This window comes from Camelus ferus, chromosome 6 (assembly GCF_009834535.1).
Source record: "Camelus ferus isolate YT-003-E chromosome 6, BCGSAC_Cfer_1.0, whole genome shotgun sequence".
In the NCBI taxonomy this organism is placed as follows: domain Eukaryota; kingdom Metazoa; phylum Chordata; class Mammalia; order Artiodactyla; family Camelidae; genus Camelus; species Camelus ferus.
In genome coordinates, this window is record NC_045701.1 from 3,549,650 (window position 1) to 3,563,691 (window position 14,042).

The 14,042-nt window shown below is 40.5% G+C and overlaps 1 protein-coding gene across 2 annotated transcripts in view; it reads left to right on the forward strand.

The window, feature by feature from the left end:
* Positions 1-10,802: 10,802 nt before the first annotated feature.
* The window catches only part of CLPX (caseinolytic mitochondrial matrix peptidase chaperone subunit X), a 35,694-nt gene continuing 32,454 nt past the window's right edge, over positions 10,803-14,042 (forward strand). For both annotated transcript variants that reach the window (XM_006184011.3, XM_032480942.1), the window contains exon 1: positions 10,803-11,089. In XM_006184011.3, coding sequence (XP_006184073.1) covers positions 11,011-11,089 — 79 coding nt within the window. In that variant the 5' untranslated portion in view covers positions 10,803-11,010. The remainder of the gene's footprint in view (positions 11,090-14,042) is intronic.

Genomic DNA, 14,042 nt, shown 5'->3' on the forward strand with positions numbered 1-14,042 from the left:
GTCACCTGACAACACCTTGTGGCTAGAAGAATCAGATGTCACTTGTTCTTTGGAGCTGAACTAATTGTCCTTCATTTCAAAATAGCAAATGTTTTGTTCACACCATGTACCAACCTTTTTTTTTTTAATTTAAGCCAAATTTAATAGAAACCCAGCCATCTATGTTTCCCTGGGCCTCCTGCCCCAAACCCCCCAGGTCCCTGCCTAGGAAATTCACCAGTGGGTGCCCCTTAAGACTCCAAGTCTTAAGTAAAAACAGCTTGAATAAAATTTAGGGCATCATCACTTAATAGCAATGAGGTCCAGATATCAGGAGAACTCACCAGAACACCTAAGGAGTACCGAGAAGACAGAGGGGCTCAATGGGTCTATGCTGGTACCAAGTGCCAGTCTAGGGGTAGACTCCAAGTGTCCTCTGGAGAGTATCTCTGCTATCCTGCCAGCTGCACCACGAATATGTCGATGAAAAAAATTAATTAATAGTTGATCTAAGAAGGAAGTGGAAAATTTCATTCAAGCCAACCTGAGGATTATAACCTGGGAGTCTTTCAGAAAGCTGCGAGGACTGTTCTGCCTGTTAAAGGTCAAAACAGTTATATAAGTTTTAGAGACGAAGGTTTACACGTCAAACGATGTATTACTGATGTTTATACAATCCAGATCTACATGTTCAAAGCATGGTTCACGGGTCATTGCGGCCCCTTAAAAGATAAGAAGGAAGGTTACCTCCTAAGTCGTTGTGACCTTTTATGAGATTAAAAAGGAATGTTATCTCCTAAGAAGGGCTAGTTACGCAGATGCACAATACATACTAAAGGGGAGGAAGGAGGCCCAAACAGGCAGAGAAAATTTTTATTTAAATTTCGTCAAGTCTGAATTTTATTTCGTTGTTGACAGTTTAACTCAGACTTGCTCTACGTGCTCTATTTCTCAAACTGTCTCTCTGACTCCGTTTCCCTCTCTTTCTAAGCCCCTCTCTCTAGTCAGTGTGTTTTTCAGTCTCCCTCTCACTATGTGGTCTCTTTTCTCTGCAGGAACCCCTGGTTTCTTTGCAGATCAGCTTTCTCTGTTCCCCAGCGTTCACAGAAGAGGTGGCCATCTCTTCAAACTAATGAAGAGCCCTGATGGAAGCCTGGATTCCTTGGAGAATCTGATTGGCTCATTTTGAATTGGGGCCCCACCTCTAGACCAATCAACAGTGGCCATAGTGGGGAGTAGGGTATAAAGAGCAGCCTTATTATACAGTCATGGTTGTGAGGGAGGTGGTGCAATTCTCAGCGTTGAGAAGACGCCCCAGAGGTGAATACTTCAGTAGGACAGTGAGCAGATCATTGTGGGTGTGTGTTCAGGCCATTGAAGGTGGCTGTTCTCTTGCTTTCTGTCCATCCCCTGCTCATCCAGGCCCTGCTTCACTCTCATGACTATCCAATCCTCTTAATTATAGGGCTTAATTAGTAACTATCTACATGCTTGCCCACTGCCCCAGCTGCTGGTTTCCCTGCAATGAGTCAACCTGACTTTGATTCCTCCTGTACATGGTACCTCCTTCTCCCCTGAGTAGCGAAGATTGCTGCGGTGTCCATACAAGGTGGGGTGTAGCTCCAGGACCCTTTGTTTTGGCCGCGTAAGATCCCCTGTCCAACAAACTGTTAATGTCTCTGTCACTGTCTCCAGGCTCTTGAGGCTGGGTTACTACAAGGCTTGCCGTCCGACAGTGAGTTTACTGGGAGTTTAGTTTTTCATGACCAAGTATCAGGGGACATTAGATACATCAGATGAGATCTATGTGGTACCCATTCTTTGAAATCTGTCCTATTACTTCGTGACCTAGTACTTGGTCAACTTTTGTAGCTTCTATGTGCAATTAAAAAAAAATATATATATATATGGTTTCTAATCATTGGGTGCAGGGCTCTATATAAGACCATTAACTGATACTTGTTTAGTTCCATAAATAAGAAGTGTGTTGAAATCATCCATTAGATGATGCACATCTCAGTTTCTCCCTGTGAGTCTTCTATTTGGCTTTATATATTTTGAGGCTATTTTAATAGATGCTCATTATGTATTGAAGTGTCATGCCTTCTTGTAAGTTGAATCTTTTATTATGTAGTTATGTTCTTTGTTCCCGTAATGTTTTGTGTGTGTGTGTGTCTTAAAGCCTATTTTGTCTAATAATATAGCTCCCAACTTTCTTTTGGTTAGTATTTGCTCAGAATGTCTTTTTTATCTTTTTTACTTTTAAGCTGATGTGTCTTTTTAAAGATATTTCTTGTAAATAGCATTATAGCTGAATATTAGCTTATTTTATTCAAACTTACAATCTGCTTTTTAGTGATTCAAGTGAATACTACATATGGTGCGTACAATTACATTTGGACTTGTTTTTACCATTTACCTGGTGGATTTTTAAAAAATCACTTTTATTGTCAACTTTTGGATTGACTAATATTTTTCTTATTCCAGTTTTGTTTCCTTATATTGATTTGAGTTTTATACTTTTTCTATTCTTTTAGTGCCTTCTCTTTAATTTTTATCATACATACTACTTCCAACAAAATCAAAAGTAAACAGTATCAGTTAAACCCCCTCAAACAATAATTCCTTTTTTTGCCCTTCAAAATATTTATTATTTTATACAATGTTTATTTAGATATATTTACATGTTTATCACTTCAAGCCTTGCTTTTAAAGTAATTTTTCTTCTTTCTAAAGAATATCTTCTAGAAATATTTTTGTGAAGGGCCATTGTTGGTAGAACTATCAGGTTTTAAAATGGAAATATAATTCATATAACATAAAATTCACCATTTTAAAGTATACAATTTAATGGCTTTAAAAACACAAAGTTGTAAAAACCACCATCACTGTCTATTTCTAGAATATTCTCATCCCAGAAAGAAACTCCATACCCATTAGCAGTCACTCTATCCCTCCTCCCCCAAGGCCCTGGCAACTACTTTATCTTTATGGATTAGCCTATTCTGGACATTTCATATAAATGCTGTCCTACAATATGCACTGGCTCTTTTCATGTTTTCATGGTTCATCCATATTGTGGCATTCATTGCTGTGCCATTACTTTGTATGGCTGAATAGTATTCCATTGTATGGATGTGCCATGTTTTATCTATTAATCAGTTGATGAACATTTGAGTTATGTCCATTTTTTGCTGGTTTTGAATAATGTTGCTATGAACATTCCTGGACAGGTTTTAGTATGAACATATCTTTTCAATTCTCTTGGTATTACAAGAGTGGAATTGCTAGGTCCTGTGGTCATATAGTAAATCTATGTTTAACTTTTGAGAAACTGCAAAATCATTTTCCATAGCAGCTGTATCATTTTACATTCCCACCAGCACTATATGAGGGTTCTAATTTCTCTACATCCTTGTCGCCTCTTGGGTATTTCCTGCTTTTTTGAGTTACAGCCATCTAGTATGTGTGAAGTCACATCCACTATTTTGATTTGCATTTTCCTAATGGCTAGTGATGTTGAGCATCATTTTTACCTACTTTTTGGTCATTTGTATATCTTATTTGGAGTAATGTTTATTCAAATCCTTTGCTCATTGTCTTAATCCATTTGGGCTGCTATAAAAAAATATCAAAGACGGGGTGGCTTATAAACAACAGAAATGTATTTCTTACAGTTTTGGAGGTTGAGAAGCCCAAGATCAAGGTGCGGATATATTTAGTGTCTGGTGAGGGTCCACTTCCTGGTTCATAGATGCAAGGTGGGCAGGGCAAGAGAGCTCTCTGGAGTCTCTGTTTTAAGGGCACTAATCCCACTAATTAAGGCTCCATCCTTATGACCTAATCACCTCCCAATTATCCCACCTCCTAATACCATCACACTAAGGATTAGGTTTCAACATATGAATTTTGGGAGGACACAGATGTTCAGTCTGTAGCACCCCCTTTTTAAAATTGGGTTGTCTTTTTACTGTTGAGTTGTAAGAGTCCTTTATATATTCTGAATACTAGGCCCTTATCAATGCTTGATTTGCAAATATTTATTCTATAGGTCCTATTTCCACTTTATTGGTTGTGTCCTTTGAAGCACAAGTTTTTAATTTTGATAAGGTCCAATTTACTTATTTGTTTTTGGTTGCTTATGTTTTTGGTGTTGTATCTAGGAAACTGTTGCCTAACTCAAGGTCAGGAACTTTCATCTCTATTTTCTTCTAAGAGTTTTTATAGTGTTAGCATTTGCATTTAGGCCTTTGATTCACTTTGAGTTAATTATGTATTCGTATATAGGTAGAGATCCAACTTCATTTGTATGTGGACATCCAGTTGACTCAGCACCACCTGATGAAGCTTCTTCCTCCCACTGTATGGGTTTGGTACTTGTTGGAAATTGACTATAAAAGTGAGGGTTTGTTTCTGGATTCTCAATTCTATTCTCTTGCTCTGTATGTTTCCTCTAATGACAGTATCACTCTGTCTCAATTACTGTAGCTTTGTAGTAAGTTTTGAAACCAAGAAGTGTGTCTTCCAACTTTGTTCTATCAGTTTCTATTACCTGAAAATGTCTTTTTTTGTCCTAATGCTTGAAGATAGTTTTGCCACTACACAAATATTAACTCAATTTATCCATATTTTACCAATTATATTTTTCATCTCAAAAGGTTTTTGTTGTGGTGGTTCTTTTTCAAAACTGTATGGTCATTTTTTGGTTTGGGTTTTTTTTTTTTTTTTTTAATATGGTCACTTTTGATAGCCTTCAACTGCTTGCTCACTTTAAAAACAATTCTTGAATTTGCTTTTGATTCTTTAAAACATTTTATATGACAAATTTCCATCCTTTATAGTAACATAAGAGTTTTCATGCAAGTTCTTGGAAGTTTTTATACCTTTTAAAAGCCTAACATTGCAATAGAAAGTTTATTTCACCCAAGAGGATCTAACAGTGAGCCCTGCAGAGTAGAGCACCGTGGTCAAATGCGTGACTCTAGAACCAGACTACCTGGCTTCAAATATGGGTTCTTTTACTTTTTGACAGTGCAGTCTTGGACAAGTTATTTAACCTCTGTGTGCTTCAGTTTCCTCAACTATAAACCTGAAGAAATAATATGTACCTCATGAGGCTATTATGAGGATCAGTTGAACATATGTATGAACACAGTATATGTTAGTAACTAAAGGTTTGTACCTCTTAATCCCCTTCACCTACTTTCCCCACCCCGTTGAACACCCTCCCTTCTGGTAACCACCCATTTGTTCTCTGCATCTATGAGTCTGTCTTCTTACTGAGTTCTTGCATCTATTTGTCTGTTTCCTCCCTTTTTGTCAGGCTCTTAGACAAGAACCCTTTGGCTGCTGTTAACATGCCTGCTTCCAGCACCTCTTTCTAATTTACTTACTCATAGGAAGGGGGTCCATATGCCCAAATCAATGCTTTAAGTGAGTAAATAGACAGTGAGATTCTGAAGGCTCAGGTATGAGCAAAGCTCATGAACTGTGAATTGCCAACTTTGCAACATCTATTTTGGTGGCTCAGAAGCTTTTCTCTTCATTTCTTCTTATTGACTAATTTACCAGTGGGTACTACTTTACACACAAAGCCCAGTGGATGCTTGTGTATAATAAATATTGCTTGCAAGTATAAATGATTACAATTGTTACTGAAGCATAAATATCTCTCATTTTCCAATATCATGGCTAATGCAAGTTAATTGCAAATTGTAAAGGACTTATAAACCAAGGGTCCATATCCTCTCTCTTTCATCTCTCTTTCTCAATTTTGCATTTGAAATCAAGCAAGCTCCTTCCAGTGCCAAGGTACAATGGAACAGGCTGATGTCATCAACAAGTTGGCCAGGAAGTACATAAAAAAGGAATTTTTTACAAGCCTAAAAGGAAAGCCATAAATAACAGCATTGTACAGTAAAAAAAAAAACAAAAACTTTATTTATTAAGAACCTACTTGGTACTAAGGGTCATAGAATCATTTATTCTTCACATTAACCAAAGGAGGTCAACAGCACTCCAATTTATAGTTGGAAAAACAGGCTTATAAAGTTAAGTAACTGGCCAGAATACACACTGATAAGTGACCCAGCTAGGATCCACACACCAGTCCTCCACCCGACATCTGTGCCCTTTAGAAAATACTAAACAAGAAGGGTGGGTATAACTCAGTGGTGGAGTATATATTTAGCATGTGTGAGGTCCTGGGTTCAATTTCCAGTACCTCTATAAAAAAATTTTTTTTCTTAAAAAAAAAACAAAAAACTAAGCAAGTATTTCCTAGCACTGTCTTCAAGATCTGGTACACCAAAAGCTAATGGATTAGCTTTAAAAACCCTTCACCTACCCTATCGCCCCTCTACCCTATGGATTCAGAGGGAAGCCATGGTGAGTTAGTGCCATCTGCTGACCACCTCCCTGAATATCAGGGTAACGGACTGCTCCCTAATTGAGGATAAGGTAGTGTTGGTGGAGGGGCACTTGTGCTATCTCAGGTCACCACCAGTTCCCAAGGCCAGGCCCGGGAGGATGGTGAGCATCTTCCTGTAGAACTCTTGGTCTCCCTACAATACCAAGGCTGGGCAGTGACTCACTGAGGGAGAAGGTGGTGGTAATTAGAAGGAGCCTTAAAAAAAGGCCTTGAGAAACCAAGGTGTAGGTTTTTACCACCACAGTGAAAACAGTCTTTATTCATTTTTGCAAATAAACCTTAGCATCTCCTGATTCTAGTATTCTAGCAATATAGATTCCTGAACCCCATTCCAGACTATTTTATCAAACCATTTAGGGGAAGGGCCTAGGCATATTTTAACAAACACACTAGGTCAATCTTAAAAGAAGGAAGGATAGGGGCAAGGGTCGTCACTGCCTTAATAAAATGGCAGTGTTTGAGTCCCTGTTGTGAGATATTTCTGAGTAGGGAGTAGAGCTTCTGCAGACCCCTAAAATCTTACCAACTTTTGGAGGAAGGCATAGGGAAGTAACAGAAACAGTAGTGGAGATTATTAGGGTGTGAATCCTGGTTCTGCTGGACTCTTTGGCAAGTCACTTAAACTCTCTGTGTCTTTTCTCAGCTGCAAAACCAGAGGGCAGATAATGACAGCACCTCACTGGATTGCTGTGAGAATCAGATGAGAAGCTGGCTGTGAAAGCACTTGTAAAATTCCATATGATGTTGTTAGTATTACTTTGAGTTTCATACTACCTACAGACGTAGTCTTTATTTTTTTCTGTCTTTATCTTTTAAAATATAAATGTTGAGTTCCTGTTATGTGCCTGGCAGGATCAATGTCTACTGATCTGAAGGATCAGTGTTCAGCCATGAAAAAAAAGTCTTTATTCAGAAGATACAGTGATTCTCAACAGAATTGTGCTCTCTGAGAGGCTGTACCAGAATCTCTGGTGAAGGAGAAGGTAAGATTTTTCCGTTTATCAAAAGGAGTCTTGGCTTAAAAAATGAAAATATTAAAAAACAGAGTTTTTAAAATTAGGAGACTTGGGCTCTAGTTCTCTTTTTGTTTCTGGCTTATGGTGTGACCTTGATCAAGTCCCTGCCTTTTTATAGGCCTGTTTCTTTATCTGAATAATCCAGTGCTATATTGGATGACTTGCTGACTCTAACCTATAAAAATACTTTTCACTTAGCAACTCACAATGTTCACAATCCTGGGAGGTAGAATCGAGTATAAAACATAGGCATTGTACTTTTAGCTATGTAGTTCACAAAAAGTAAGTAACTCAAGATGAGGAGTCAACTCAAGTGAAACTGCTTGAGCTGGAAAACTGCATTTGACTTTCCTTTTTAAGCACCATCAGCCTATGCAGAAGAGAGATAAAAGTCGGTGTGATGTGGAAGTATTTTCTTCCAAAAAGCTGATAAGACCACGGAGTATTTGCCATCACTTTCCCGACAGAGGATTCATTTTATCAAAGAGAAAATCTCAATCGACTCTGCTTCCAGATCCAGAACTTGAGGGGTGGCCTGACAGGAACCTGACCAGAGGTTACCCATGAAGTGCCAAGTGAGAGAGAAGGGTCCTAGCGTGCATTTGTGTAGTGCCCCATTGCTCTTTGCCCAAACACACACTAAACTCTGCTCCATCTCATGGCTACCTGGCCATACTCGGGAGCAAAGACACTGTCCCAACCTGTGATTTTCATGTCAGGGAATGTACGCTTATAAAACTGAACATGCTCCTTTGTCAAATAGACAAGTGGTTCATGAAAAGTGATCTTTTACATGTGAATCCTTTCCAACACAGATGTTATTTAAACTTGACATTCCTCTGTGCTCAAATACCAAACGGAAGTCTTGGTATATCCCCATGGTACCAATTCCCCACTTTGAATTACACTATAAGATTTACACCACCAAAGAGCCTAGCACAAAGTTAGAGTCCCAATCCAGGTTTGTTGGGTACTGACCTTAACAATCCAGGTATATTGACCAACAGAGCATAGTTTTGGGGTGATGCATTTGAAACTACCAAATTCTTGTTGCCTGTGTGATGAAACCACTACCAGTCTGATGCCAAAGCCACCTGACCCTTGCTCACATCTGAGAAAAAGTTAAACTGAGTTGTGTACAGCTCCCTTTGTTTTGTACTTTCTAGGACAAAGTCTACACTCTGTTAATGAGGCATTTCCTGAGAATTCCTTCTGGGACACTCAATTAGTTGGATTAACCACTGTATAAATTTGTAGAATTTGTGTCTATTAACAACTTTTGTCAATTATAATTTTTTTCTGATTATATGTCAGATTTTCTGGAGACACCATCCCAGCTTTCTGCCAAGCAAAAGTATTGTTGGAAGGTAAGTATTGACTGAATTTCTACTGTGTATTCAGCCCACGTATATAATGAAATACCTGCCTTCAAAGAGATCAGAGTCCAATTGGGAATACAGGCTAAATACACAAAACATCAGCCCATAAATAAAATTAAATGCTCAGTTGCCATGGGAATGATATGAAGATATATTACAAAACAATATAGTGGTATTACCATGTCATCATACCAGTGGCACATATTTTTGTTTTACTTACTGTCTTATCTTTCCCTACTAGAATGGAAGCCCCATGACTGAAACTTTTTTTTTTTTTTTTTTTTGGTTTAGTGCGATTTCCTCAGTGCCTGGCATGTAATTGGTGCTTAATAAATATTTATTGACTGAATGAGTGAGAAGTCAAGTGCTTAGAAGTGACAGAAAGGGAAAGCTCCGTGGAGTGTCCCCAGATGAGCCTTGGCTTAATTATGATTTTTTTTGGCTTGCTTTATATCAATCTGTAGATTTTAGCAAACAACTTCTTTGTTTCTATAATAATAAGAAAATGTGTGTATAATTGAAATAGAAGGTGGTGTGAAATGAAAGAAATTTAAATTGGGTGTTTCAGTCCATGAGACCTGCTTAGCTTAAGGCTAAAAGAGGTTTGACCTAGAATCAGTAGTTTTCAAACACGGTTTTACAGCAGAACAACTATATTTTCAAACAAAACCTCAATAAATGAAACAGATAAAAGCAGAGCTGCTCTGGTTGACTTTGGGGTGGCTCAGAGGAAGGGGAGACAGGGAGGTCCTCCCTCTTAGTCCCCTCAACTTCGCAAAAGACCTATGGCTTCTGAGGGATTCTAGGAACACAGTGTGAACTTTAGAGTCTCTCCTCTCTCAAAATTCTGTTAGTGAAGGCAGCTGAATAGGACCTGGACTCCCTCCTGGACTTTGTCACTTTAAGCTGAGGGAGTACCAGGAGTCAGCTCCTGGAGACACAAACAACACATGTGACCTGGGCCAAGGCCGATGCCCCTTCTCATGGCCAGACCCAGGGAACTAGAAGCCACATTTCTCTGATCAAAGATGGATTAGGGTTAAATAACTCGATTGTGGCTTGCATTAGCGCTCCCCTCCCCACCAGACCCTCCCGCCGGCTCAGAACTAAAGGTATCCAAGATCACTTGACAATTTCTCTGGGCTTTGGAGTTGATTAGAATCTTATTCACAAAGTAAATACTCAGGCTGGTGCCAACCCGGATGGGAAAAGAATCTGTTTCATTTCTCAACATCCTCCACCTTGTCAGCTAGCTGGTTGATCTGCTTTAGATATCCAGAGAGGAACCAGCCACACAGACAGATGTCCAAGGGTAACAGAAAAGAGTTTAATGAAGGAACTACTAACCAGGGTGTGGTCAAGTTTAAGGGAACCGACAAAGGGTTGTAAAGCACCGAGGGGCTAGCAACGTCTGGAAGAGTCATCACCCCTAGGCTTGAAAGAACAAGTTAAAGAGAGTTGTCATGCAACAGTTGTTGCTCAGGTTAACTTGGTAAAAATTCCACTTCCATGTTACAAGAGAAGTAACTAAAGATAAGGAAAAGATAAGGAACACAGGATGTTTAATCCCCGGGAGAAGGAACTTATTTAATTGGCGGCTTTCAAGACTCCTCCTGAGGCCGGCTAAGCCATATGTCTCACGTTGAAATTCCCTGCCACCAGTCGAAAATGACCAGTTTACTGCGACAAGTTGGGACTACAACTCCCAGCACGCACTTCTCCGCTTCTACCCCACCCCCAAACTTTTCAACACTAGGCTTAAAGGAACTTCCCGAAGAATTGTATGCAGGGACTTGTAGTTCTCCATTTGGGGTCGGCCGTCCGCCTTAGCGCGCTCATTGGAGCCCGGGTCGCCGCCCCCTTCCCCTCGGCGCACATCGGTGTCTCACGCACGCACACGCCGCGCGTGCCCACGCCCCCTCCCTAGCCCTACGACGCAGGCGCGCGCACGCTCCTCGGGCCCGATAGGCGGGGAGGGGGGCGGGGGGAGGAGTAGGGGGAGGGTGGGGGGGCTAGGTGTCTATTGAGTAGACGGCAGTGGGGCACTAAGAGCGCGAAGGCCTTGCTGCCAGGCGCGTGAACTCTGTACTGGGCCTACAGCCGGCAGGAGGTTCTGGAACCAAGCCAGAGAACCCTGCGAGTAGGAGTCGACCGCCGAGACCCGGAGGGCAGCAGGGGGCGAAGCCCCGGCCTAGGCCCCGCGGAGATGTCCGGCTGCGGCGCCTGTACTTGCGGCGCGACGGCCGCGCGTCTCATCAGCTCCTCGCTCGCTTCCGCGCAAAGAGGTAACGAAGTAGTCCCTCACCTGAGCCATTGACCCCGGAGGGTCCCGGCCGACGGTGGGGACCGCGGGGAGGGCAAGAGGCCTATACTATCTCTCCGGGGTGTGAGGGGATGCATGGCGCTTCGCTTCCTCCCCGCCCTTTCCCCCTTGGGATGGGGCTCTGCCAACCTCTGGAGCAGCTGTTTCTCAAATTTGAGGTGAACCCCTTGTGCTCCTCCGCCCGCGTGCTTTCAGGCCTTCTGACTTTGGGGCTAGAATGGGGCCGCTTCGCAGAAACCCCTAAAGAGGCACGAAATGCTCCGTTCGTTAAAAAGTGTCCCCAGACCCCACTCGGAACTCCGCCGGGGGCTGCCGCCTGCCCTGCCTGCGGCTCCTCTTCCAGAGCCCGGCAGGGTTCCCCTCGGGCCTGCGGAGGGCTGGGGGAAGGGCTCGGCTGAGGGGCTGCCACTGTTGGGGGTCCCGCGGGGCGAGGAGCCGGCCGTCCCGGACGCAGGCCGCGCGGGACCCGTCGTGTCACACACAGTCATTGTGCGGTCGCTTATGCCGGGACAGAAAGGGGACTCGCAGTACTTGTCGGGACCCGCAGGAAAGCGCCCGAGGAAATGGAAATTCCCGCAGAAGTTGTTTTTGAAATACTTCGGCGTCTCAGCAGCCGTTTGCCGGTTTTCCTAACTTGACAGTCCCAAATAGTTTTTTTAAGAGTGGCGCTTGTTTACATTTCTGTTTATCAGGAGCTGTGCAAGACTGGCACCCCAGCCAAGAGATTCCGGAAAAGAAACCATTTTTTCCCCCCTAAATCTATGAATATCAGACAGCGAGGCTAGATCCTGTTAGAATCACTAACTTGTAGACAAAATTCGTTTCATTTTGAATTATCCTCTTATGCCCTCTGGATGAAAAAACACCATCTTTTCCAATTTTTTGCTTCATTGTGAAATCCTCACCATTTACTAAATGTGTATTTTCTGACAGTTATTTCACAAAGAGGGATTACAAGAAGTAGTGTGGGCAGAAGCATTTTGTAAAATGGTACATAAATATAAAGGAGTGAATTTAGTCCCAAGACACTGTTAAACCTGAGCAAGTAGCTGTCCCTGTTCCAGGAATTTGAGTTGCAAACAATTGAAAGTGACAGATATTTAAATTAAGTTGTTTGACATATTTGTTGAGAATCTACTGTGTGTCAGGTCCTGTTTAAGTGCTGGAGAGGGAGCGGTGAGCAAGTCCTTACCTTCGAGTTTACATCTAGTGGAGTTGACAATACCGTTTCTGGTCGTTTATAAGGTATATGTGTGTTCTCTTTGGTCAGGAAAGACTTCTTTGACAAAGCTCTTCATCTCTTCCTATCATTTGTCCCTGGAAACTGAATTATAAGAGGCGTGCAGTTATTTCTTTATTTTTCTTTTCAAAACAACTACTGCTTTAAAAATTAAATCTATCGTGAGGTAGATAAACATAAATTAATGGCTTATTTAGGAATTACCTATTTGTTTTTCAGTTAATATAAGTTGGCTAGAGGTTTTCAGAAACACCAAACCGTAACTTCCACTGTAAGGGAGTAAATTAAGCTTAAAATATGAGACATTATCCAATATCACTATAGAATTTAATATTTTTACATGATACTAAAACAGCAACTAGCTTTCACATTGATTTAAGACTTTTCCAAGGCTGGTGGGAATGCAGTTTGGTGCAGCCATTGTGGAAAACAGTATGGAGATTCCTCAAAAGGCTGAAAATAGACTTACCATATGATCCAGTAGTTCCACTTCTGGGCATGTATCCAGAGGAAACCTTAATTCAAAAAGACACCTGCCTCCCAAAGTTCAAAGTAGCACTGTTTACAATAGCCAAGACATGAAAACAACCTACATGTCGATCGACAGATGACTGGATAAAGAAGTTGTGGTATATTTATACAATGGAATACTACTCAGCCATAATAAAATAAAATAATGCCATTTGCAGCAACATGGATGGCCCTGGAGAATGTCATTCTAAGCAAAGTAAGCCAGAAAGAGAAAGAAAAATACCACATGGTATCACTCATATGTGGAATCTAAAACAAAAAAGACAAATGAACTTGTTTACAAAACAGAAACAGACTCACAGACATAGAAAAAAGCAAACTTATGGCTACCAGAGGGGAAGAGGATGGGAAGGGATAAGTTGGGAGTTTGAGATTTACAGATACTGACTGGTATATATAAAAGAGATAAAACAAGTTTATACTGTATAGCATAGGGAACTATATTAAATATCTTGTAGTAATTATGGTTTAAAAGAATATGAAAATGAATATATGTATGTTCCTATATGACTGAAGCATTGTGCTGTACACCAGAAATTGACACAACATTGTAAACTGACTCTACTTCAATTAAAAAAAAAAAAAAACCAAAAAACAAAGACTTTACCAAGGCTTAATTACATGAAATGTTTTTCCATGGTAGAAACTCTTAAAGTATATGTGAATCTACAAGAATATAGAGATACTTTCTTTAAGGATTTAAGAACCTCCAGGATGGTTCTTTTTCCTTAGGATTCCCAAAAAGAGGAAGAAAGATGAAAGATAGAAAAATCAGAATTGAACTTTAGTTAGTTTATTATTCTTATAAACAGTAGAGTTAACAATTTCAGCAACGTTAATTTAAATAAATAAGAATTTCATTAATATAATCTTCTAATAAATTATACAATGAATTAAGAATAAAAGGGGAGATTTCAGAGCTCTGAAATACAGTGGTATTCTCTGTTTCTGTTGGCTTGTCTGTCATGTTAGACTTTAAAAATTTTTAACAGTATTTTGAAAGATTATTTGCTAAATTGTTGTACTAGACACTGAACCGATTTTCTTTTCCTGATGGGCTGTATGTATCCAATTTAATGTAGTTCTCCTCACTATTCCCTTTGAATATGAAGCCTACAGTAAAGTAAAAATTTAAAAATTTTTT